At 51.3% G+C, this 24,622-nt stretch overlaps 7 protein-coding genes across 7 annotated transcripts, besides 1 other annotated feature; 2 read left to right on the forward strand and 5 right to left on the reverse strand.

Annotated features, from left to right (window-relative positions):
• Positions 1-24,622: part of a sequence feature (contig 1.95 4546..103820(-1)) that runs on past both edges of the window.
• kgd1 (alpha-ketoglutarate dehydrogenase KGD1) lies at positions 251-3,829 on the forward strand (the record flags this gene model as incomplete). The annotated part of the gene is made up of 4 exons (XM_658083.2): positions 251-439; positions 506-2,550; positions 2,600-2,973; positions 3,023-3,829. The coding sequence occupies 4 exons, from the start codon at positions 251-253 to the stop codon at positions 3,559-3,561; spliced, it is 3,147 nt and encodes a 1,048-aa protein (XP_663175.1). The 3' UTR covers positions 3,562-3,829.
• Positions 4,183-7,399, forward strand: ANIA_05570 (protein phoW; the record flags this gene model as incomplete). Its single annotated transcript, XM_658082.1, has 8 exons — positions 4,183-4,575; positions 4,634-5,313; positions 5,360-5,568; positions 5,614-6,153; positions 6,216-6,222; positions 6,420-6,800; positions 6,831-6,997; positions 7,164-7,399. 8 exons carry the CDS (start codon positions 4,183-4,185, stop codon positions 7,397-7,399), a joined length of 2,613 nt encoding a protein of 870 aa, XP_663174.1.
• ANIA_05569 (TFIIH/NER complex subunit TFB1) lies at positions 7,701-9,692 on the reverse strand (the record flags this gene model as incomplete). Its single annotated transcript, XM_658081.2, has 2 exons — positions 7,701-9,498; positions 9,551-9,692. The coding sequence occupies 2 exons, from the start codon at positions 9,690-9,692 to the stop codon at positions 7,739-7,741; spliced, it is 1,902 nt and encodes a 633-aa protein (XP_663173.1). The 3' UTR covers positions 7,701-7,738.
• Positions 9,985-12,945, reverse strand: ANIA_05568 (Leucine Rich Repeat domain protein). The gene is made up of 3 exons (XM_658080.2): positions 12,200-12,945; positions 11,773-12,096; positions 9,985-11,720 (listed from the first exon to the last, which is right to left on the reverse strand). Exons 1-3 carry the CDS (start codon positions 12,393-12,395, stop codon positions 10,324-10,326), a joined length of 1,917 nt encoding a protein of 638 aa, XP_663172.1. The 5' UTR covers positions 12,396-12,945; the 3' UTR covers positions 9,985-10,323.
• ANIA_05567 (GrpB family protein) lies at positions 15,121-15,877 on the reverse strand (the record flags this gene model as incomplete). The annotated part of the gene is made up of 1 exon (XM_658079.2): positions 15,121-15,877. The coding sequence occupies one exon, from the start codon at positions 15,875-15,877 to the stop codon at positions 15,254-15,256; it is 624 nt and encodes a 207-aa protein (XP_663171.2). The 3' UTR covers positions 15,121-15,253.
• gua1 (GMP synthase (glutamine-hydrolyzing)) lies at positions 18,369-20,194 on the reverse strand (the record flags this gene model as incomplete). Its single annotated transcript, XM_658078.1, has 5 exons — positions 18,369-18,733; positions 18,804-19,007; positions 19,062-19,541; positions 19,590-20,077; positions 20,130-20,194. 5 exons carry the CDS (start codon positions 20,192-20,194, stop codon positions 18,369-18,371), a joined length of 1,602 nt encoding a protein of 533 aa, XP_663170.1.
• Positions 22,550-23,608, reverse strand: ANIA_05565 (alpha/beta hydrolase; the record flags this gene model as incomplete). The annotated part of the gene is made up of 2 exons (XM_658077.1): positions 22,550-23,506; positions 23,558-23,608. The coding sequence occupies 2 exons, from the start codon at positions 23,606-23,608 to the stop codon at positions 22,550-22,552; spliced, it is 1,008 nt and encodes a 335-aa protein (XP_663169.1).

The raw sequence follows: 24,622 nt of genomic DNA on the forward strand, positions 1-24,622 counted from the left end.
CTAGCTGGTCAAGAACCTGTTAGTTTTTCCACCTTTCCATTCGTCCGCCAAATATGCCTCATGCAAAGCTTCCAGCTGACACTAGATTGACATATGACTTCAAGATCTCAATTGTTTTTTTAGTCTCTATACTGCACACGTTTCCCTTCCTCATCAGTCGTTGTATCCTACGCGACTCTGCAAACGTCATAGAAGTTCCTATCTCCTCTCCCCGGTTTGCGAGCTCCTCGAGTGCCGGAAAAATCTCACAATGTTTCGTTCTACCGCCATGAAGGCGACCGTGCGCGGTGCTGCCTGCTCTTCATGTAGACGGTCAATGTCTCTCGCTTCTACCGTCAGACGTGCCGACTCGAGCTCAAAATTTGGCCTAGCTACCCGACGACCTCTCGCCCTTGTTGGCAAGAGATTCTATGCCTCGTCTGCCGAGGATTCTGGCGTGGTAAGAATGTCCTTTTCGAAAATTGTTCCTGATATTCGACTGACTTATTGCTTCCCTCATTATTAGGCCGCCAGCGACTCCTTTCTCTCAGGAAACACCGCCAACTATATTGATGAGATGTACGTCGCATGGAGGAAAGACCCTTCAAGCGTCCACATCTCGTGGCAGACGTATTTCCGTAACATGGAGGAGGGCAAAATGCCAATCTCCCAGGCCTTCCAGCCCCCTCCTACCCTCGTTCCGACGCCCACTGGGGGCGTCCACCAGGAGATGCCCGGTGCTGGTCTCGGTCTTTCCCAAGGCACTGATGTCACAAAGCACCTGAAGGTCCAACTACTTGTTCGCGCATACCAGGCTCGCGGTCACCACAAGGCTAAGATCGATCCCCTGGGTATCCGTGGCGAAGCTGAAGCCTTTGGTTACAGCAAGCCCAAGGAGCTCGAGCTGGACCATTACGGCTTCACCGAGCGCGATCTAGATGAGGAGTTTGACCTTGGTCCAGGTATTCTTCCCCGCTTCGCTACTGAGGGCCGTAAGAAGATGTCTCTCCGTGAGATCATTGCTGCTTGCGAAAAGATCTACTGTGGCTCGTACGGCGTGGAGTATATTCACATCCCCGACCGTAAGCCTTGCGATTGGATTCGTGATCGTTTCGAGGTCCCGGAGCCCTACAAGTACTCCGTCGATGACAAGCGCCGCATTCTCGACCGTCTCATCTGGAGTTCTAGCTTTGAGGCTTTCCTGGCTACCAAGTTCCCTAACGATAAACGTTTCGGTCTGGAGGGTTGCGAAACCCTTGTGCCTGGTATGAAGGCTTTGATCGACCGCAGTGTCGATTATGGTATCAAGGACATCGTCATCGGTATGCCCCACCGTGGTCGTCTCAACGTCCTGTCCAATGTCGTTCGAAAGCCCAATGAATCCATCTTCAGTGAGTTCGCCGGTTCTGCCGAGCCTTCCGATGAGGGCTCTGGTGATGTCAAGTACCACCTTGGCATGAACTTCGAACGCCCCACCCCCTCTGGTAAGCGTGTGCAGCTCTCTCTTGTTGCAAACCCGTCCCATCTCGAAGCCGAGGACCCCGTCGTCTTGGGTAAGACCCGCGCTATCCAGCACTACAACAATGATGAGAAGAACTTCGATAGCGCCATGGGTGTTTTGCTGCACGGTGATGCTGCGTTTGCTGCTCAGGGTATTGTCTATGAGACCATGGGCTTCCACTCCTTGCCCGCCTACTCCACTGGAGGAACTATCCACATCGTCGTGAACAACCAGATTGGTTTCACCACCGATCCTCGCTTTGCTCGCTCTACACCTTACTGCTCAGACATCGCCAAGTCGATTGATGCGCCTGTCTTCCACGTCAACGCTGATGACGTTGAGGCTGTTAACTACGTCTGCCAGGTCGCTGCTGACTGGCGCGCCGAGTTCAAGCGTGACGTTGTCATTGATATTGTCTGCTACCGTAAGCAGGGTCACAACGAGACTGACCAGCCCTCTTTCACCCAGCCTCTAATGTACAAGCGCGTTGCTGAGAAAAAGCTTCAGCTCGACATGTACGTTGAGAAGCTCATTTCCGAGGGCACCTTCACCAAGGAGGACATTGACGAGCACAAGAAGTGGGTCTGGGGCATGCTCAATGACAGCTTTGACCGAAGCAAGGACTACCAGCCCACCGGTAAGGAGTGGCTGACCTCCGCCTGGAACGGTTTCAAGACTCCCAAGGAGCTTGCCACTGAGGTGCTGCCGCATCTTCCCACCGCTGTCGAGCCTCCTATTCTGAAAAATGTCGCCGACAAGATCAGTGGTGCTCCTGAAGGCTTCACTCTTCACCGCAACCTCAAGCGTATTCTGGGCAACCGCAAGAAGACCGTTGAGGAGGGTAAAAATATTGATTGGGCTACTGCCGAGGCTCTTGCCTTCGGTTCCCTCGTCAGCGAGGGTTACCACGTCCGTGTGTCCGGTCAGGATGTTGAGCGTGGTACTTTCTCTCAGCGTCATGCTGTTCTCCACGACCAGGAGACTGAGGCGACTTACACCCCTCTTCAGCACATCAGCAAGGACCAGGGTAGCTTTGTTATTTCTAACTCGTCTCTGAGTGAATTCGGAGCGTAAGTTTCACTGGAAATTCTCTTTCGCAATTCTCTAACCTGTTTACAGCCTTGGCTTCGAGTATGGTTACTCTTTGACCTCTCCTAACGCCCTTGTTATGTGGGAGGCTCAGTTCGGTGACTTTGCCAACAACGCTCAGTGTATCATCGACCAATTCATTGCCTCTGGAGAATCCAAGTGGCTGCAGCGCTCCGGTTTGGTCCTGTCTCTTCCTCATGGTTACGACGGTCAGGGCCCTGAGCACTCTTCCGGTCGTATGGAGCGTTACCTCCAGCTCTGTAATGAGGAGCCCCGTGTCTTCCCCTCCCAGGACAAGCTCGACCGCCAGCACCAGGACTGCAACATGCAGGTTGCTTACATGACCAGCCCTGCGAACCTGTTCCACTTGCTGCGTCGCCAGATCCACCGTCAATTCCGCAAGCGTATGTTGTTCCCTCCCTTACAATATGGACCTAAGCTAATCAAATCTAGCCCTTGTGATCTTCTTCTCTAAGTCTCTCCTTCGTCACCCACTTGCTCGCTCCTCTATTGAGGAGTTCACTGGCGACTCTCACTTCCAATGGATCATTCCCGACCCTGCTCATGGAACCGCCATCGATGAGCCTGAGAAGATTGAGCGTGTCATTCTCTGCTCTGGCCAGGTGTACGCTGCCCTCACCAAGCACCGCGAAGCCAACAACATCCGCAACACTGCCATCACCCGTGTTGAGCAGCTGCATCCCTTCCCTTGGGCTCAGTTGAAGGAGAACCTTGACAGCTACCCCAACGCTCGCAACATTGTGTGGGCTCAGGAAGAGCCCCTGAATGCCGGTTCATGGAGCTACGTCCAGCCTCGCATTGAGACTCTGCTTAACGAGACCGAGCATCACAACCGCCGCCACGTCATGTATGCTGGTCGCCCGCCAAGTGCTTCCGTAGCCACCGGCTTGAAATCCGTTCACGTGAAGGAAGAGCAGGAAATGCTCGAGGAGGCTTTCTCCGTCCACCAGGAGCGTTTGAAGGGCGAGTAGACTTGCACAAGTCAAGCATTTCTTTTTTTCTTTCCGAGTGATCTATTTCTGAAGGGAGCGGGCTCAGCGTCTACTTCATTTTGGTTTCCACTGTATGACTTCTTTCCTATGTACTTTGTCTTCTGTTTTGCATCTGTCCTGGGTGCGCTGGACATTGGTATTGGGTTTGACCCTGGTATAGATTTCCTGGGCTGGCCTGTATACCTAAAATATGTCTTTCCGCGTATATGTAAAATAAGTACACGTTTGGCATAATAAGAAATTTCCTTGTTTTTTCGAGCTTCTATCTCCATTTTTTCCTGACCACTCGAAATTTCTGAAGCCCTTTTCGCACGCGTCGATGGTGACGCCGTGACGTCAGTCTTATGTGCTTAGTCATTATCCCCGGCTCAGTAAGGCCTGTACATTCAGGTGCTAATCAGTTGATGCCTTAGCCCTTATTCAAGCCTTTCTCCGCAGTTCGCATCTCCTCGTTTCTGCTTTTGCTTCAAACCTTCCCGTCCGCCTAGAGTCGCGGTTTTTTGTCAATGTATTTGCCGTGTATGCTCTAGTCTTATACTTGGACTATTTTGTTGCCACATCCTCACTGGGAACACTTTCGCTCCCCGTACCCCTTCGACAATGTCTGCAGTCGCTCCGTCGGCCGTCAGCGCCCAAGGTCACAGTGCTCGTCAGTCCGCGCGCCAAACGAGGACAAACCCCTCGCGCACATCCAAAACCCTTGGGCGCTCCTCCTTTGCCTATGGGCACTCATCAATGGTGGATTCTGTATCATCACCTGTTCCGCATGGCTTCTATCCAGCCCTGACCCATTTTACGGACGCCATAACCGCCCTTCCGCGCGAATTTCGACGGCATAATTCGCTACTGAAAGAGGTCGATGCTAAGGCTTGGGCTCTTGAGGATAATCTACTGCAGCTTTTGAAGGCTGCATCAGAGTCGCAGCCGACTCCATACCCGCCTAATCCTGCGCCTATCATCGAAGGAGTTGTCCGAGAGGATCTCTTACCTGCTGTAAGTTCATCAAAGTTAACCAAAAGCATGCAATCACTAATTATATGGTTATCGATAGGACTCTTCCCGTCCCCCCGAATCCTCGGAGAGCAAGAACCGCCGCGCCCTTTTCGATCGTGTTCGACATACCCTCTCCGATCTTATGATGACGGCTGATGAGAAAAACCATGTGATATCAAATGCAAACGATGAGCTTGACCGCCAACTTATGCGCTTGGACTCTATATTCCCTTTCATTGCTGGCGAAATCAGTGAAGAGGCTCGCCTTGGTAGTCTCACTCACTGGGCTTACTCGAATCGGAATGCTCCCAAGACTGCCACGAACGAGCGACCCCGACGAGAAGCTGCGTCAAACAAGGATCTTGCGCATGCTTTGCACGAAGCAGAGGCCGCATCGCGAAGTGAGGCGAGACGGGAGGCCGTGTTGGCCCGCAGGCAACGTCGGGCGCATGCGGATTCGGATATGGAAGAAGCTCGGGCCGTTGGGTCTCGAAAGGGACAGAATAACAAAAATCGTGCTATCGGGGGTGATCATGGACATGGGCAAGCTGGCACGGCTGGTTCGAGCCAGACGAAACGCCGCAAGGTCGAACGGCCTGGTACTGCGGAGGCTGGCGCGACTATGGAACGGTCTGCTAGTGGTGCAGGAGCCTCTGGACGAGCAGTGTCGAAAGATGCTGTTGATGCGACCAAGAAACGCTCACGGGCACCTAATGCCAACGCCGCCGCCCGGAAACGGTATGTATACTTTGATTATTCCTGGGTAATCTGCTAATATCGATAGAAACAACACTGGAGTCGCCAGCGCGGACTCACCCGTCATTCCTGCTTCCCCGCTTATTGGGACTGCTCCCGCCGCGAATATCTCACGCAGTGCGGCCAGCCCAGGGCCTGCGTCTAGACCGCAATCCTCTCGAACACAGCAGGGTGCAACGCAGGCGAATTCTCGGCAAAGACCCTCGTCTTCTGCGTCCAACCGTGTGCCTAGCTCAGGTACGTTTTTCTCTTTACGTTTCTGGGCATCACTAACCATTGTAGGCAAAACTACTGATAACAAGGCGCAATCAAAAGAGACGCCGTCCAGAACAGAATTGGTCCCTGTCTCAGATCTACAGCGGGATATATCTGAAGCCATCGATCCGTTAGATTCCTCAATAATGCACACTCAAAGAGAAGATATCGACAGGAAGCTCGCCGAATCAGTCGAACGCATCGAAACACCCGCACCCGTCTCAACCAGTGCACCTAAAGGCCGGTCCTCCAAGAACTCGACTCCTGTACTCGCTTCCGCAGAACCAGTCCAGCAGCGCACGAGACCAACGCGGAGTTCAGACCCCGCGCCGAAACGCTCTCACAAGAAAATCGGCAACAATTCATCCATTGTGCAACCGCCACCAGTATCGGATCCGGAAGAGTCGCTTCACGAAGGCGATGATGAGGACGAGGAAGGCGAGCCGCGGTACTGCTACTGTAACGAAATTAGCTTCGGCGAGATGGTCGCGTGTGACAACGATGCGTGTCCCCGCGAGTGGTTCCATCTGTCATGTGTTGGGCTCACGAAGCCGCCTGGACGGAATGGTGAGTTCTCCCGTTGTTCTTTGATAGAGAAGACTTTAGGTTCATATTCTAACGGTCTACAGTCAAATGGTATTGTAATGAGTGTAAGGACAATATGCGGCGGAATCGGAATGGGCGGTAGACAAATGTTTTTCTCGTTTTTCCTTTTGACCTGGTCAAAATTCTCGTCCCGTGATATAGGTTATGATAGACCAACGAATACTTGATTCTTGGAGTCGAATTCTACTGTAGTCTTTCTACTAATCTCTCCATTGATTGCATACCAGCACAACATTCGCGCAGCCAGTCTGGTCCAAGTATACTCACTCCCTCACAACCCGCTGTCTACTGGAACCGGTGCCAAAACCAGAAGGCCCAGCATTCGTACTCGATCCTGCACTCCCACTTGCTGCTGCGCTTGCAGCGGCAGCCTCGCTTTCCAACCTCCTTCTCAAACCCTCAAACCGGGCCTCATTTCTGCCACTTCTAGCAGAAAACACTACTCCTTCCTCCCCAACGACCCAGCCTGGAACCCTCCACCCGGAACTCCCACTCCCCGCCGCTAGAGGCAACACCTCTGCTCTCCATGCAACGCCTACAATCCAACCAATTGCGGACGGAAGAAGCATGTATGGGAATTGTGACAATGAGAGCTGCGCGGCGATTAGGTATGTTGTTGACTTGTCGGTCAGAGAAAGCGTTAGCGGGGAGAATTTGTGCGCTGCGTTTCGTGGCTGGGAAGACGGCGAAATAGGTGTGGGTGTAGACGTAGACGTAGACGTTGAGATCGTGTACCGGTATGTCGAGGGTATGGAGGCGTGGTACTGCGCCAACAAGGCGAATATAGTCGCTGTTGGGCCAGAGGGTAGATAATTTACTTTGCCGAATGAGAGCGGTTTCAGGGCGAGTGTTAGAAGGAGTGGAGGGAGGAGCGTCGTGTAGGGGAGTGTTGAAATTATGAATGTCTGTTCCATCGCTACCAGTCAGCCATCATCTATCCCATTTCATATCCATTTTCAAATCCTATCCAGCAAAGGAAGGATGGGTAACAAGTATGAGAACGTACAGCAACCTTCCGAGCACCCCACCCCCGCTCAACAACCCGGCAATGATAAACGAGCAGCGCGGCGAACAGGGCCTCCGTAGAGTTTGCGAACCCGGCAGCCTGCCATACCAGGCAGCGCCAGAACTGCCCGTAGGGAAAGAGATGGGGGGAGATGTAAATGGAGGCGAAATGTTTGATGTCGAAGATGGAGAGCGCGATTGAGGAAGCGATTGTGTAGATGAGCAGGGCCTTGGTGAGAGGAGTATTTGTGAAACCGCTAGTTTGCATTTTGGAAAGAATGGATGGAATGTCCTAACCGCGCAAGGTGGCGCCGGGTTAGCTGGGTTGTTGCTAGTATATCAGTAGTTGTTGTCTTAAGCAGGATGATAATGGAGACACGTTGCGGAGAGAGCGACTGTGTAAGTGCAGGAGGGTTGTTGTTCCAGAGTATTCAGGGACCTCGGCATGCCGAGATCTACAATCTTACTACTAGAACAAAAGTCCACTTCATAATATATTCTTGCATTTGCGCATGTAAGTCCTCGATGCCTAATTTATTGCTCAAGTATTGCTAGGTTCTATATTTTTCATCTCCTCAGCCAAAGCCTCTTTATACCGCATCAAGGCTGTGTCCAATGCCCGAATCGTCGGCCCTAATAGACGTTTCACCGCTTGCTCGCCACCCGGTATACTATCCAGATTGACACGCAGCCTTTTCCCTGTAGCCTGTAACACCTCGCGCGCATGCTGCTTCACCTTTTCCACCTCAACTTGACGCTCTTTCTCTGCGTCCGTCGCAACGGCGTTGATACGCTCCATGGCGCGATTGAGTGATTCTACTAGTGACGCTACTTCGCTCGCACGGTCTGGATTGCCGGATAGAAATGCCTGCCAGAATTGATGCAGAAATTCCGTGGTGGTCGCGTGCGTAAGTGTCAGGCGGTCGTACAGAGCTGACGTCAGTCCATATGTGTCTGAGTTTGACGCAACCTGTGTCTGGGTACGCCTGTCCTTGATCACGTTGAGGATTTGCGTGGAAGCGAGGTGGCGGTAATGCCGTGAGCTCGTCTTCGAATCCTCTGCATCCTCCTCTTCGTCAGGATCGACAAGCTGACTTAATGGCGCGGATCCATCGTCGCGGAAGTTTTGCGCAATACTAGTGCGCAGGTCTTGCAGTATCTGTTCTGGATCTTGCTGTTCAAATTGCCGATTGCGTTCGTCTTCTGCGATTTTAGCTGCTGAGAAGAACCGGCTTTGATCTCGTATGTTCAGTAGAATGCGGCTTTGCTCTTCGTCTCCGCGTAGATCGCGCAGCTGTAGCTCATCATATGTCCCGTCATCCATTTTACCTACTGGCGCCGAAGCCACTCGATCCGCTGGCGCAACATTCGCCATTATCTTCTCGCTCAGGCTATTCAGGGTGCGAATAATTGGCACCTTCTCCACCGCGGACGGCCGCATGTCTATATCTGGTCTATTACCCCGGCGTTGACTGTGATTCACTTCGTTTCCTTCTAAGTCAAGGAAGTGCGGCATGTGTATGTCGCGCGGCAGATTCCCAGACTCGTCGGCTTTGAGATATTTATCCAATATAGCATCCGTCGCATCTGCCTCAGATATACGTTCTCCCCGCAGTTTCTTAAATAGTCTGCTCTGGAAAAACCGCGACCAGAACTGCGATTCACTCAGCTTCGGTACGTTCTCATCATACACCCGTTTGACGAGCGGGTGCTGATTAAAAATCAGTTGTATCTGCTCCTTGCTGATATTCAACTTTGTCACGTTATCTTCCGTCCGTGGCTTTAGCGTCGACAACACATTGTAAGAGCCTCGGGTTTGCGATCGCTCAATAGCATGCGCGCGTAAGAGATGGAGCCGCGTAGACCAGAATTGCGACATGAACTGGCTCGCCGACAATGTCTCCGGTTTTGTATGCAAAGACTCCATAAACATCCTCTGTAGATTCGCATCCGCCTTCAGCAGCGACTGCTGCAATTCCACATCGGTCTTTAAACGTTTATCATCGTCCCACCAGTGCTTCCCTGATCCTGCTGATGAGACCGCGCTTGCCATCGCCATAGCCGCCGACATGCCTCCTCCTTCGCCGGTTGCTGCAACCGGACCCGGAGTCGCCTGGGCCGTCTTGGCCGCTTGAATGGCGGCGCTGAGGGCATCTTTGATAGCGTCCGCTTCTGCACGGGCCGTCGCGCCAGCGGTAAATGAGAAAATGTACTGTTCCGGAGCTGCAGAGGGATTGTTCGAGGGTAGGGCAAATATCTTCAACATAACTTTCGGACTACTCGCGGGGGTCTGTTGTAGATCTGTATCCTGTCAAAATCGCCCTCGTGAAGGGCTAGGGAAAAGTTCACGCACTGGTAATCTGAGCCACGGAAATTGTTATCGTTCCTGAAGCACCACCCGCTGCCGGAATCCAAGAAACCGACTGGCGATCCGCCGACATCGTCAGGGTGCCGTCTTTCTTCTTGTACGCCGCCGACCCGCTCGGAGGTGCCATCGTGGTCGAACTCGACAGCGTCCACTGTCCTGGGCGGCGGAGAGCGATCCACCCATCGGGAGGGAGAAAAACCCCAGTGGAGGCGCTACGTAAGGGGTTAGGAAGGTCAAAGGCCTTCGAGAGTTGTGGTGCGCCTAGGAGATATCGTGAAGGTGAAGAAGCTCCGAGAAGTCTGAGACTGGAGCTGTTGAAATCCGGACTCACGTGACTGGGCTAGACTTTCGCGCAGCAGCTCAGAAGACTGGAGCTTCATTCCAATGCTTCCTCTTATAAGTCTATGTCATATATTTTTCTCTCTGATAGGCCTGTCATTGCCAACTTGGTAGATTAAATACTACTTGACAAATTTCATTATCATCTCAAACTGCATCAAAACGAACAATTGTGCAAGTACGCCATACGCCTGGAACAATCTTGCTTCCGCTATGCAGCCAAAACAAAGCACACGCTCAATCATGTCATGAAAAAGAGACGCTCACTTTTATGCTCCAGATCTCGAAATGCAGAAGACAGTCCCGCCCAGAACCAAACTCAAAACCTAACATGAACAAACAAATAATAGGACATGCAAGAAAAATAAGGGTATAATCTCGATCTTTGCGAACGGAATTAGCGCTATTGCAGGCTTCATTCATCGCTTGAACATGTAATGTCCATAGAGACCCCCGACGTCGCCGACAGCAACGGGAATCTTTTTCATTCCCCACCATCTAGCGCCCATTTTCCAAGAACGAGAGCCATCGTCGATTGGTGTGTCGGGCATCGAGGCGGGATCACGCACGTACCATCCGCGACGGCCCAGTTCGCGGACTGTCCAGTCGGGGGAGGTCTTGGTGTTCTTAGGCTTCTCACGCAGTGGAGTGATCAGCTTTTCACTGAACTCGATAACTTGAAGAGGATAGCTTTGCTTTGTGAGCAGTAGGCAGGAGTTGGTATTGAACACTATGCCCACTGAGAGCTGAGGCACTTTGGTAAGATCAAGATAGCAAAGCGAAGAAGGCACCCAGGATGTCACCTCAGATGTTTCACTAGTGGGCGGTGGTGCAAAGAAGCGGTTGAGGTCCTGTGCCGACAGATCCGCAGAGCTCAAACCCAGCTCTTCCAAGTGCTTAGTCAGAGGAATCAAAGCATCGGTGTGTTCCGAGGTGACTCTTGCACCTCCAAGGTTGAGGGAGCGAAGAGTGGTTGGAAGTTTTGGAAGCAGCTTCTTCACATCTTCTTCCTCCAGAAGTCGGTACCGCGATGCATCAGTCATGACGTTGAGGTAAACCAGCGAGTCGCGCACAGCTGGATGTGTCGTCAAAAACTCCACCACCCGCGGTCCGCCGAGGCGGATGCAGCGTGAAAGTCCAAGGTGGGTAATTCTGGCAGTTTCCGGAATTGAAAACAGCGCATCCTCACTAACCTGAGTGTGGCTAACATCAAGGTGAGTCAGATTCACCAATCGTGGGAGGAGAACTTCAAAGGCAGAAGACGGGATGCCGCTGCATTCGTGGAACGACACTCGTCGCAGATTTGGAAGGGTCAAAGGAAGACCAGGTTCAGAGTTCAAAGCCTGCTGGAAAACAGTCGAGAAGTGTGATGAGGAGCTACCACAGAAGTCAACGGCAGCCAGATTCGGAAGCCCGTTGAACAGCTTAGAAATCACTTCTACGCTAATGTCTCCTTCGAGATGCTCTTGTAGCAAGCATTCCTTGAGGTTGGGCAAAAGCTCTAAGAATTGCAGAAGTGTTTTGTGTGTCAAGTTTTGAATCTCCGAATTCATCTGCTTCGTACGGCCGAGACCCACAGATGTAAAGTGAGAGAAGTCGAGGCGACGAACTAGGGTGCCCAGGGCAGGATACTGGGACATGTGGTTGAGAGCCTTGGAAAAGATGATGGAGTGCGGGAAGGTCATGTTCCTATACAGCACGCTTAGAGTGGCTGCATGCAATGTCCTCGAAGTGAGGAGACACGAAATCAAATCCACATTTCGCGGTGTATAGCCGTTTGGCGGAACGTCCAAAGCGAGATGTGAGATGATTTGGTCTAGGACTCATGTCAGGAACGAACTGTGAAAGGCCTATGCGCTACTGCTTACCTAGAATCTCCGACGGTAGTCTCTCCAGCAAGGATGATCCCGGCTCTGGTCTCTTTTCTTGCTTCGTCTCCGGTGCCCGGGCAGGAGCAGTGGGAGTGTCCTCCCAAGCCCAGCCGCGAGCGCTCATATTCCCAAGCGCGCGGAGATCGCTGTAGCTTCTACTGAGACTCTTCCCACCCAAACGAATAGATTTCCACCCTAGGAACCCTCCGCAGGGGCAGCAGAATTCCGGTGCTTGCTGCATCTGCATTTCGAAGCTGTCGAGCTTAGAGCGGTCCTTGTGAAAACGGTCGAGATGTGTATCAACGAACGATTGCGCAATCCCTATACGTCATGGTCAGAGTTCCTGCCGAGCCACCGGAAATTGACCTACACCTGACATTGTCGCTGCGCTTCCAAGTAGGTCAAGGCGGAGGGGAATTCGTACCGTCAGTGTCTTCTTTGATTGAACCGAACGACTCGCGACGGCTGCTGGCCTTGGATCCGTCTCGGTTGGGCGATGAGCAGGACGAGTTGCGAGAGGAGTTGCGAGATTGAGCGGTAGGAGACGAGTTTCTCGGAGGGCCAGTTGAAAAAGAGGCCTTGTGGGCAGAAATGGTCGGAGAGGTTGTTGCGGCAGACATGGTGGAGAGCTCTGGAGCCGTGGGCTCGACTTTGTATATAAGCGGAAAGCCCGCCCACTCTCAAAAGGGCAAGTCGCGAATGAAGCACGAGCAAGTGCCAGCAACGCAAAAAAGAAAAAATGAATAATATGGAGCCTTCAGCACAGGGGTTGAAAAAGCTTTTTCTTCCCCAGATTCCCACCGAAGTGGTTTTTGTGGCAGACTGACAGTTGCGGTTGGCTAGACGGGCCAAGCCAGCGCGGCGTGAGGAGAAGAGCAAAGCTGTTAGTCACAGAATCGGACCAGCTGGAACAAGCTCTTTCCGAGTGGATGCTCTGGATGCGCTATGATCGAGCCTTGAAAGCAATGGGATCCGAGCTCCAAAGAGGGACAGACGGTTGTGACCGAGAAGAAATTCAAAGAATGTCAGAGACTGGCCAGGGAAGAACAGGGAAGCGCGGAAGGCGGACGCGAGGAGACGGTGGTGGAAGTGTAACAAGGCCGGTGGTGGTGAGGTTTCTATGAAGTAAGTGAAATGCCCTAGTGGAAAACGATGACAGACGTTAGAAATAGCTTTTATTATAGAGCCATGGAATAAGTGGAAATGGCTCCTGCTGATTTATAAGTTGACAGCGGAAAGTTCTTTCAAGGTTGATGGAGGCGAAAGCTCTGAGCACTAAGAAAATTCTCCAGCGAGTGGCACTGTTTATTCTGACTCAAAGCCCGGGTTCGAGCTCGAGTACCTGGTCGCATTCAGATCTTTACTCCTAATTTACTCCTGATTTACTCCTAATTTACTCCTATAATAGATGCCGATTGCCCGACTGTCCAACGCATTACATGGTGGCACTTTCTGTACACCGTAGTACTGGGTATAGTTCATTGACAAGCCCAAGCATCAAGACTAGCGCAATTGCTCGCAGCCGTGATTCGATTGCGGTCGCAGGGCGAGACTTTGCTTTTTTCGGAATTATTCTATTTGATCCCTCATCAACGGCTTCATTATTCGCTGCGTCGCTCTCTCCTCTTCAGTCAGATGATTTTCAATAGTCCTCATCGCTAGACCGATCCTCTGCTGACACCTGGACTCATGAACTGGCTACAGAGAGATTGGAGCATGACCTGGTCTTCCAAGACTCTCTGATGCTTGGATCGTCTGCGTGCATTCTATGACATAATGGAAAACCGCCTCCGCAGGCCCCGTGACTGAAAGCTGCCAGAGCAGCTCGCTTGGCGTCGGTGCTCCGATACAGCTCGGTAACGGAACAGGCCTCCTGGAACCAGATTCCGCAAGTCTTGCCAGCAACTGCTTTCTAGTGATGGTTGTGAACCCTTAACCATAATAGCCCCCATATCGAATGTATTCATCAATCTCATTAGTCTCATCAGACCCTCTAGTCTCATTAGTCATGATCTCAACGGCCTCTCTCGGTCACATCAATTGCAGGCTATCCACGTCCAAAGCCTCGTTGCTGACTTTGTCAATACAGACGTGTACCGGCAGTACAGCTGTACCAGAGGCGCAAATCCCTTAGCTAACGGTTACTACGCTCCCGCCCGCCATTTGCTGAGCGGGGGTCCCGTGACCTTGGGGAGGAGCTGAATGGCTGGTCTGCCTCCTCGTCATCGCCCGCCGTCTTTCCCTCCAATGCAAGGTTCCAGCATCGGATCCGTCTCATTGACCTTCCCCGGAATGCATGATCAGCGTCCCTGTCGTTTTCTCCAGCGCACATGGAACAGGCTTTCTATCTGACTGGGTCTAGATCTTCCAGAAACACCGACGACCGCTCGCATCCGACTCGGCATTGGCGCCGGGGGTCCCTCCGTCAGCAATAATTCGACGTCACAGGAGACGGTGAATACGTCCTTCTCCGTGGAAAACAGTCGGGGTATGGATAGCCAAGTGGTAAACGAGCTAGCTGTTCATGCGCCAAGGAAGATCACCCCAGCTTCTTAATTTGGCGCGTATCTCACCACTAGTTGGTACCATGGTGTCCTCAGTACGCCAGCACATTGGCCTGAGTCCCCGGACAACCACGGACATCTCCCGTTCTCTTGGAGCATGCCATTCCGCCCAGCTAATATTCAATAATTTGGGCGCAGACACGCTATCACATTTTCCGCTTATTGGCTTGAATTGAATCTTTGTCTCTCGTGGCACCTCATCTCAGAACAGACGATTTAACGCCATCCGTGTCGGAAGTGACCCCATTCATCACGCCATACTATTCTCCCACGGCGCAAAGTTGGTATGGGGTAGCCGGATAATGCGGATCTTGATGCACACCATGTCTCCTCACATGCAGTGGCCATGACTCCAGTCATTCTCCTCACATAACTACCCCCTATGAATATATCTCGGCGCCCAGATTAGAAAGGGGGATTCCACAGAGCCTTGATAGAATTTCTCCCTATAGTTCTCATTAGTTTATTTCCAAGACTGCAGATCCCCGCGGTCGTGTTACCGGAAGCTGCACAGGCGAAGCAGAAGCAATCGTCGACTCAAACTCGATCCTCTGATTGCTTCGGAGTCCTGAGTTCCTTGTTCGATGAGCAACTGCAATTTCCTGAAAGGGTGGTAGGCGTCTTGGCAATTATGAACTGACCATCGACGACTGGGCCCTGGTTATAGTCTGTTTCTTCGCCTTGTTCCAGGGGGAAGCCTAGGTAGACGAACAGCCAGCTCTGACTGTCAACTCCATACCACGTCTGACCAGCATCAGCTTTCTACAACTGGCAGAGTCTTACCGAGACTGAAAAAAATGCTAGTAGACTATTTTCCATAGCGCAGTTGCCTATTGGCTCTGACCGTCTCTCCATAATGGGTTTTAAGAGGCGCTCATATTTAGTTTACGGATATGCCTGATATGCGTTTCAGTTTATATATCCGCGGGGTTATCCCCCAGCAATCCATGCGCCTCATACACCTTCCTCAAGATCCCTCGAATGACAGGCTCCTTTCGATCATTATATTGCATGACCGTCTCCCCTGCCTCCCGGCTCTCTACTGCTGCCTGTCGTTTCACGCCGGCGTACAATTCCCTATCGGCTTCATGCGTTGGATCCCTTAGCCAATCTCGAAAGAGCCTATGCCTCACAAGCTCAGGACTGTCAGGCGCAAAAACATGGATATTGGCATAAGGCTCGTCGCATCCAAACAGCCGGTGCTCATGCCACTTGGGCTCGCGGAGGAGAAACTGAAACCCTGCATTTTCGAGAGCGGGGACGTAGGATTCTTCCGCTGTAGGATCGACAACAACCACATCCACATCAATGACAGCCTTTGCAGGGAGGTTGGGAACACTGGTGCTCCCGACGTGTTGGATATAGAGAAGGTTGCCTTGAGGTAGAGCAGCTTTGATGCGTGCCTCGATGACGGCAAAAGCAGCGGGCCAGGCGGGGTCCGGCTCGACGATCTCGATGCGCTTCTGGGGGCGTTCAGAGACGATTTGGACGTTGGCGGGGTTGTAGGGGATGTGGTGAGTTATAGGGTTCTGTGCCATTTCATCTATCGTTGTTCAAGATAGAAGATACAGTGTGAATGATGGATTTGTTGACCTGCGCTGAAAGGTCACCCATCTTACAAGTGGCTTGAGGGGGCTCCGTCGCTTGCTTGCCTTTCCTGCTCTAGCGCTTACGGTTTGGCTGGGATACGAAGGGACCAGAGTAGAACCTCAGACAGGGATCTATGGTTCTATACGGAACTGACCCGTTAATGAGATTGGGCTCTGAACTGTGACCGCTGGGAGGATTCCGTTTGGCTAAAGCAAAAGCATCCTAACGTGTTGATTGTTAGCCACTCTCGCAAACGGACATCAGCATCTATCCTTTACCATCACCTCACTTTTCTTTGTTCTCGCTCACTTTTCTACTCACCGTCCCTCATCCCTTTCTGGGGTATTCTAGACTTAGATGAGTTCTGTTCATCATCAGTAGCCACATAAGCTTCTTGCTGCCAATAAACACACGATCTCAAATATATAAGTGACGCTTCAATACCGCCTTTTAGGGCCTTGAGCCTCACGGGCTCCTTTCCTCAGGCTCACTGAAGACATACACCTTTATTTACCTGTGCGAAAGTCTGTATGCGCGGCACATCAACCACCCGGCCGAGATGTGTAGGACTTTACACCTGCCTTTGATCTGAGAACAATGGAACGATTGGAATCGCTGCGGCGTCGGGTGATAACTAACGCAACTACACCAACTGGAGAGAACTTCAGTCCGCAGCAGACAAGTTTGTTGGATACGCGGTTGACACATTCCATCGTGCACCGTAAATCATATTGATAGCGTGGGCTTTTTTCGATCTCCAGAAAGAAACGGTTCTGGATTCCTTCCTTGATCACCGACCACAGAATCCGTTCCAAGCAGCACTGGCGGAAGGTCGAGTGGCGGCTGATGGATAGCCTCAAGGTAGAGAGGCAGACCTCAATGGAAGTCGAATCGTCTAAGTTGATGGAGGGGGTTTTCCGCGTACGTATAGGACCAGATGGACTTCATTGCATCTCGCTGCTATTGGCGGCATGTAAGCACTTAACGTTGTCTTGCGTCGTGGCTCTCACTACCACTATGTAAGACGAGTCTGATGCTTCTCTTGGGAGTCTGCAGCTGGGAAAGGTTGGTTGACGGAATTCTCTTGTCGGAGTCATGCTGCCTATTTGGTGAATGTGATGGTGAAGCTAGCGAGTGCCTTGATCTTGCTCGTCCCGAGATCCATATATTCACGAAAATTAGAGGAAATGAAAGTGAATACGGCCCATGCTACTTGCAATATCACTTACAAAAACCTCAAAGAATGAGACGCGACAGGACGAACATCTCACCATGCAGTGCAAGAGATAAACCGCTGTTCGTAGAGTACATTTTGGAAATGGCAGTTCGGCTCATAACTGAGGCAATGGGTATCGAACAGCTATTTCGTTATGCTGCCAGCAAGCTGACCATGCGCAGAGCCTGCCGTATACGTCTTCCTGGAAGGAGCAGATCCAAGCACCATGGATTATGATAGGAAAGCATCTGCATGGCAACTTTCTCTAAACTCTAGGTGGCATCGAGTGGTGGAGTTGATTTTGAGTAGCTGGAGGACTCTGGTTCTTAGATTGGGAACTGACCTTGCTCTCAAGCAGTTTGAGGTAGATACATAATTGGGTGATCTGATCGGCACTACCTTATCGTAAGCTTTACTTGCTACTTATCTGGTTTACTTTAGAAACGCCATTCCAAAAGCAAGCCGAACGCGAACCCTACCCACAAATTTCGATAGGACAAAAACAACCTGCAGAAGCGACGCATCCGCTAAGCCTATCTACCGAATTACTTGCTCTTCATAGATTATATAACGATCCATTGCCTCCTATCCTTTCTTATGGCTCCCTCAAGCTTGTAAATCGCAAAAGACCCAAATCAAGCTCAAGCTGCTATTATGCAGCTTTTTTATATAGTCAAATACAGCAACAATCTTCCATCCAATTCCTCGATGGTCTAACGGTCATGATTTCCGCTTGTCACCTACCAAGGAGCAAGCGCGGGAGACCTGGGTTCGACTCCCAGTCGGGGAGATTTCTTTTTGCTTTTTCTGCTGCTAATTAATTGCTTTTGGCGGACGGAGACTTTTTTGACGCCTTGCCGCCCCGGTGTATAGCGGGTGGAGTACGAGTTAGGGCTAGATAGGGTCTGGTGGGTGTGGCTTCTCAGAGCATTCCCTGTCTTACTGGATTGGGTGGGAAATTTATGATTGACGCTGAATGGTGCTAGATCTTCTGATAAGCAGTTCTTTGCTACAACGCTCTCAACAGGATGTAGATAATGTAAAATGTATATATGCATGGCATTGGCTGAAATCATAAACAACATCTCGTAAAACTAAGTAAAATATAGCCTTCATCTATGTAGTTGAACTTTTCCCTCTATCCTATTCAAGTCCGTCCATCTAATAGCGTGCTAGTCCCTTTCTGCCGCTTCCGAACCCCCCTTATGTTGTAAACCAACTCTCTATTCCATCTCGATAGTCCCAGGCGGTTTACTCGTGTAATCGTAGCAAACGCGGCAAACGCCCGCAACCTCATTGACGATTCTTGTCGACACCTTGGACAAGAACTCGTACGAGAATGGGTACGGGGTGGCAGTCATGAAGTCCTTCGTGGAGATTGCACGGAGCAGGATAATGTTCGCGTAGACGCGCTTGTCGCCCATGACGCCGACGGCGCGGGAGGGATCGAGTGCCGCATAAGCCTGGCCGATCTCGTCGTAGATGCCCGCTTCGCGGATCATGGAGATGAAAATGTGGTCGGCCTGGCGAGCCATTTCAACTTTTTCGCGAGTAACTTCGCCAAGGACACGGATGGCGATGCCCGGGCCTGTATTTTTTTGTTAGTTTGGTTTTGTGGATGGTGTTGATAATGAGTGGACTTTAGGATAAGTGCGTACCAGGGAAAGGGTGACGACCGACAAGCTCCGGAGAGATGCCGAGTTGGCGGCCGAGCTCGCGGACTTCGTCCTTGAAGAGTTCACGGAGGGGCTCAATAAGCTTGAGGCCGTGGCCGCGCATGAGGCGCTCGGCAATGCCGCCAACGTTGTGGTGAGTCTTGATAGTTTGGGAGGGGCCCTTGAAAGAGATACTTTCAATCACGTCTGGAACTTGTTAGCAAGAACAAGGAGTTGGGTGATGAATCAGAGTAGACGTACCAGGATAGAGGGTACCCTGGAGGAACCACTCGACCTTTCCGTTGCTCTTGGCCTCAATCTTGCGCGCCTCATCCTCGAAAACGTCGATGAACTTGCCGCCGATGAACTTGCGCTTCTGTTCGGGGTCGTGCACGCCCTTCAAACCAGCGAGGAATTGCTCACCGGCGTCAACGACCGTCAGGTTGATTCCAAGCTGCTCCTGGAGAACCTCCTGGACCTTCTCGCACTCGTTCAATCGCATGCAGCCGTTGTCGACGAGAACGGCGTGGAATCGGTCGCCAATGGCCTCTGTCATCAGCTTCGCGGCAACGGTCGAGTCGACGCCGCCGCTGACAGCACCGAGCACCTGGCCATCAGGGCCAACGAGAGAACGAATGCGCTGAATCTCCTGACCAATGAATTCCGCCATCGTCCACTTCTGCTCAGCGCCGCAGATGCCCACAGCGAAGTTCTTCAGCAGCTGTCCACCTTGAGGAGTGTCTATCGACTATTAGAATCCGCCCCACTCTAGCCTTTCATGGGACTCACGTGTGACCTCTGGGTGAAACTGAATGCCATATATAGGATCCGACTTGTGCGCAATGGCCGCGTACTCCGAGTTCTGCGTAGTACCGATGGTGTGAAAGCCCTCGGGCAAGTTGCGGAGCTTGTCACCGTGCGACATCCAAACGGTCATATCGCCCTCAATATTCTCGAAGAGCTTGTCAACGTGACCGCCAAACTTGGTGGCCTTCAGATCAGCATGGCCGTATTCCCTCGCGGTTCCGGCAACGACGTTATCCGCGTGCAGGCGGTGGGCGAGCTCTTGGAGACCGTAGCAGATACCCAGGATTGGGACGCCAAGCTCGAAGAACGCCGGGTCGGCGTGGGGTGCACCCTCTTCGTAGACGGAGTATGGGCCGCCTGAAAGAATGATACCCTTGGGCTTCCAGCCTAGGTCGGCAAGTTTCTGGGTGCACGGGAGCATTTCGGAGTAGACATTGATTTCGCGAAGGCGGCGGGTGATGAGGTGGGTGCTGTGCGTGGTGTCAGTCTTGTTCGTCTGTATCAGCCTTGAAGCAGACATACTATTGGGACCCGAAGTCCAACACGAGAATCGTGTCGAAGGTGTTGTGAGGGATTGTGTCGGCCATGGTGGGGTTGTGATATGGCTCGCTTCGGGGATTGTATGGCCTGCAGCGGTCAATGGAAATCCGAGAGTATTCGTTTATCAATGGATACGGTTCAATGGGGTCTGAGCGGTATCCTAAAGCAAGACCAGCCCGAGAAACGAAGTCCAGGCGCGACTGATAAGGAGACGGCTGAGGAAGAAAAAAAAAGATGAATCACCGATTCTGCCGCTGATAGCAAGAATAATTGGTGGGGTGACTCACACCGCTCACATGACTACCTGAGGGGGAGGATCTTATCTGATAAGATCTCGTCGCTATTCAGATATGGCCGCTACTGGATGGACTGTGTGAGTAATCATATTATCTATTGGGCGGATAACTTGCAGATATCCAGATAAGATATATGATCTTACCTTTTGCGGTTCCTGTGGAATATATTTATGGTGCTGATGCTAGTAGGCTGCGGGAGTGGTGGGCGACTCAGGTTATGGGCTTCTATGTAGTCCTCCTCGAGATTGCTTTCCTGATGATAAAAAACGATGGCCTGCTATAACAATACAAAGCCGAACATGGTAGGATGCATTAAAGAATTGCCACAGATCCAAGGACGTTTACAGTCGCGATAATTAGAGTAGCGGGGTTTGACGGTTTTAGCTATTGGGTGTTGTACATGGAAGATGGTTAAGCATCACTAAGCCTTGCTTTCTGTGCTTTCTGTAGCAATAATAGACCGTGGTCTATACTTAGGTCAATATAACACTAGCAGAATTCCCGCCGAGTTAGCTCTGTACCGCCTTTGCGCCAACTGATGACGGCATTACGGCGCACGCGTGTGCACTACGAGGTGTAGGCCACCCACTTCTTGTTTATTAAACATAGGCGAGTGCAGCACTAAAGCACCTGCCGGCAGTGTGAGGCTCGCTCTTAGTGGAATATGGACCCTGGCAGCTGAAACTAGACATGACAGCCGTACGGGCTACCACAAACTACCTGTGCCGAGTGGGTGAGTGGGTTCCGAAAGGCGAGCCGTCGAACCCCACCAACTTAACGCGGCGGCACGCCTCCCTCCCAAGGAAAAAAAGACTTGATAGCGTGTCCACCCTTAAGCCACGCAAGAAGCAAATCTCCCCGACTGGGAGTCGAACCCAGGTCTCCCGCGCTTGTTCCTGTTAGGTGACAAGCGGAAATCATGACCGTTAGACCATCGAGGACTTGATGTTTGGTTCTTTCTTAAAGAATTCTATGAGCCAGCTGATATATGGGTACGTTTTATTGGGGTTGAATGTGTTAATTAGGGCTGCAATTTTTACACGCTGGTATGTCGACTGGTTCACATATCAGATGGCCCTCACCATTAGTACGTGCAATACCCTGCTCATGGACGCTGTTCTTGGGCTTATGTTATGGGTCTCGTTGTTTTGTATGTACATGTCTGATTGCGCAGTATGCTCTCAACCGTAGTTATACTGGGCAGAACAAAGGTGTGCTAATACCTTTTCGCTCATACTATCTGAAATGTATTGATATACAGGGCTTGTACCGCCTGTGCTTAAGACAATTCATGGGAAAAGGTGCTCAATGGATGCGAGCATGCTTATTTATACACATTGTGTTTACTATAGCAACTAGACTATACTGACCAAGTAATGCTGTCTTCTACCTGTTGTTCGGCATGTACATCAGGCTTCCATGCATAGGGGATTCAGCTCTGGAATGCAGTAATTAAGTGCTAATTATTAGATAGACTGGAGATCTGGGTCGGCCCCGTACTAGTTGGGAGAATATATACTGTGCTTTTGGCATACTTACAGTAATGCTATTATATACACATGCACGAGCACGAACTTTCTTACATGGGTCCTCGGGGTAAGTAAACAACACATCGCACCACCCACTTCTGCACATTCTTACGACCACCCTCGTGAAAGCCTTCAACCACTCCCAAAGCAACGATGCCGAATCCGAACGATCGTCTTCGCGACCTCGCAAGACAAGAAGCCTCGAAGCGCAACTCCTGTTTCCAGCGCGTACGTCCACCGCAAACCCACCACCTTACCTTAACACCAACAACCACAAACCTCTTCAAAATGCTAAAATAGTGATGCTACCAGTCCCAAGAAGCATACGCGTCCGGCGACGGCGCAGCAGCCAAAGAACTCAGCGAGCAGGGCAAAGCGCACGGCCGCAAGAAGGAGGAGTATAACCGACAAGCGTCAGAGTTTATTTTTTGCGAGAACAACGCATCCATATTCATCAGGCACACTACTTGCGTCCATACAAACTGGAGACGAAGAAGCATTGCAGGTTCAGATGCTAATTCACCCCTAACCTATCTTGCATCAATCCCGCACACGCAGGAATCCTCAACTTCAGTTCCTACTCATGTATCCACTGCAGCGCCCGATACATATTCGCGTGGAATACCCCAGACACCCCTTCCAGAGCCTTCGCTGGATAACTCCAGAAGTAATGCGGAAGCCCCGGGTACGCATCATACCTCACATCGACCCCCTTCTCGATAAGCGCATCCCTCATAAGTCTCGCATCGTCTCTCAACGTATCCGTCCCGCACTCAACAATATAAACCCTCTTCAAATCTCCGATCCGCGGATGCAACAGAACAGAGAAGTAAATATCATCTGGCGGCGGGCCATAGCTATCCAGAAAACACCGCATACAGGCTAGCGTGTTAACCGTGGCTTCTGCATTTTCCTCGTACGCTGTGAACTGCTCCCTTTTGGGCTCGGGAACTGCCTCAGGATGTACGACGCATGGAACAAGTGCATGCACACCCTTGAATTTATCGCCTAGTCCGGAGTCCAGGAGACGCAGCGCGACGCCGAATGCAAGGTTCGCACCAGCGGATCCTCCCATCAGCGAAACGGAGGGTGCACTAGAGGCGAAATTCTCGAGTGTCCATAGTGTCGCTTGCAGACAGTCGTCCAACGCAACAGGATATTTGTGCTTTGGAGCAAGTCGGTATCCCACGCTCACAATCTTATGGCCGACGGCTCTGCAAAGCTGCCGCACGGCACTGTCTTCGTGGTCAACGCTGCCCATAATCCAGCCGCCCCCGTGCATGAATACTGTAATCTTCTCTTCTTTCCCACTGTCGCTGTCTGCCATGGTGGCATTGAAATCCGCCGCTGGTGGCGTGTAGATGCGTACCCAGACGCCGTTTTTGAGCGTGATGTCCTCAGTTGTCACTGACTTATCAGTTGGTGGAAAGTCGTATTTAGCTAGCAGTTTTTGAATATTTTCATTGGAGTTTTCGTATAGCTCCGCTACAGTTTCTCCGCGCATGAGGAGAGGATCGCCGAGTTCAGTGATGAACTATCTGTTTGTTAATGGAGACTGTCTTGATGTGACATAGGAACGACGTACGTGCTGCCATTCGGGGGCATAGGCGGGCCCATTGTTGCCATTCGATCCCATGATCGGTATAGTTAAGGTTCAGTCTTATATTTATATTGTTGTTGTTCCATTACTGGACGGGCAAAGCAACGCTTATATAGAATAATCCTAAGACAATCACTGGAGTATACATATAGAGCAAACCATGGCCTCACGTTGAACATACGGCTCTTTTGCCGTAATGATTCATTTCGACTAATGAAGCCATCAAGTTTAGCCAACTGATATACATTGACGATGCACCGCCACGCCTACACATCATGACTCATGTTGGAGAGAGAACTGACAGCCGGCGCTAAGCGTTGACCCACCATAAGTAGGACAAAAAGCAAAAAGCTAAAGGAAAGGCAAAAAGAATCTCCCCGACTGGGAGTCGAACCCAGGTCTCCCGCGCTTGCTCCTTGGTAGGTGACAAGCGGAAATCATGACCGTTAGACCATCGAGGATTGGTAGATGCCGAAATATCAAAACATGAATCTATACCTTCATATGAGAATATTACCAATCATACTTTAAAAGGCAGGTGGAAATGAGGACGGACGAAATAGCTTTTAAACGACAATTGATGTGCATATTTTGTAAAGGTTGTAGAACCCCAAACCGAGCTTCCGAGTCTACAAAATATTGGCGCAGCCATGCACAGCCTGGCGACCTGCATGAACAGAACAAATACCAAGACTGTGCAAACATACAGACTCACGGTAAGATCGGCATGGCATCCATCTGCATCTCTCAAGTAACCCGTACCTTACCCGTTTGTCCCCGGCGCATCCCGGCCGGGTGACGTTCGGCGAATCTCAGAGTCAATAATCATTACAATGCAAGATTATGCAGAATTTTTACGATGCATTCCCGATGAAAAGCCAGGAGTCGGACTCGCCGACTCCGAACGAACTCTAAAGGCCAAGCCTATGCCTAAAGCGGGCTACGTACCCGAGTTACCTATGAGACATCGGGTTATATTCGGGCGTGGACTCGAGGGGTTAGAACTTTGTACAGGTGGGTTAGGCTCCATGTTGAGAGGGCCAGGTGGAA

This window comes from Aspergillus nidulans, chromosome V (genome assembly GCF_000011425.1).
Source record: "Aspergillus nidulans FGSC A4 chromosome V".
NCBI classification, from domain to species: domain Eukaryota; kingdom Fungi; phylum Ascomycota; class Eurotiomycetes; order Eurotiales; family Aspergillaceae; genus Aspergillus; species Aspergillus nidulans.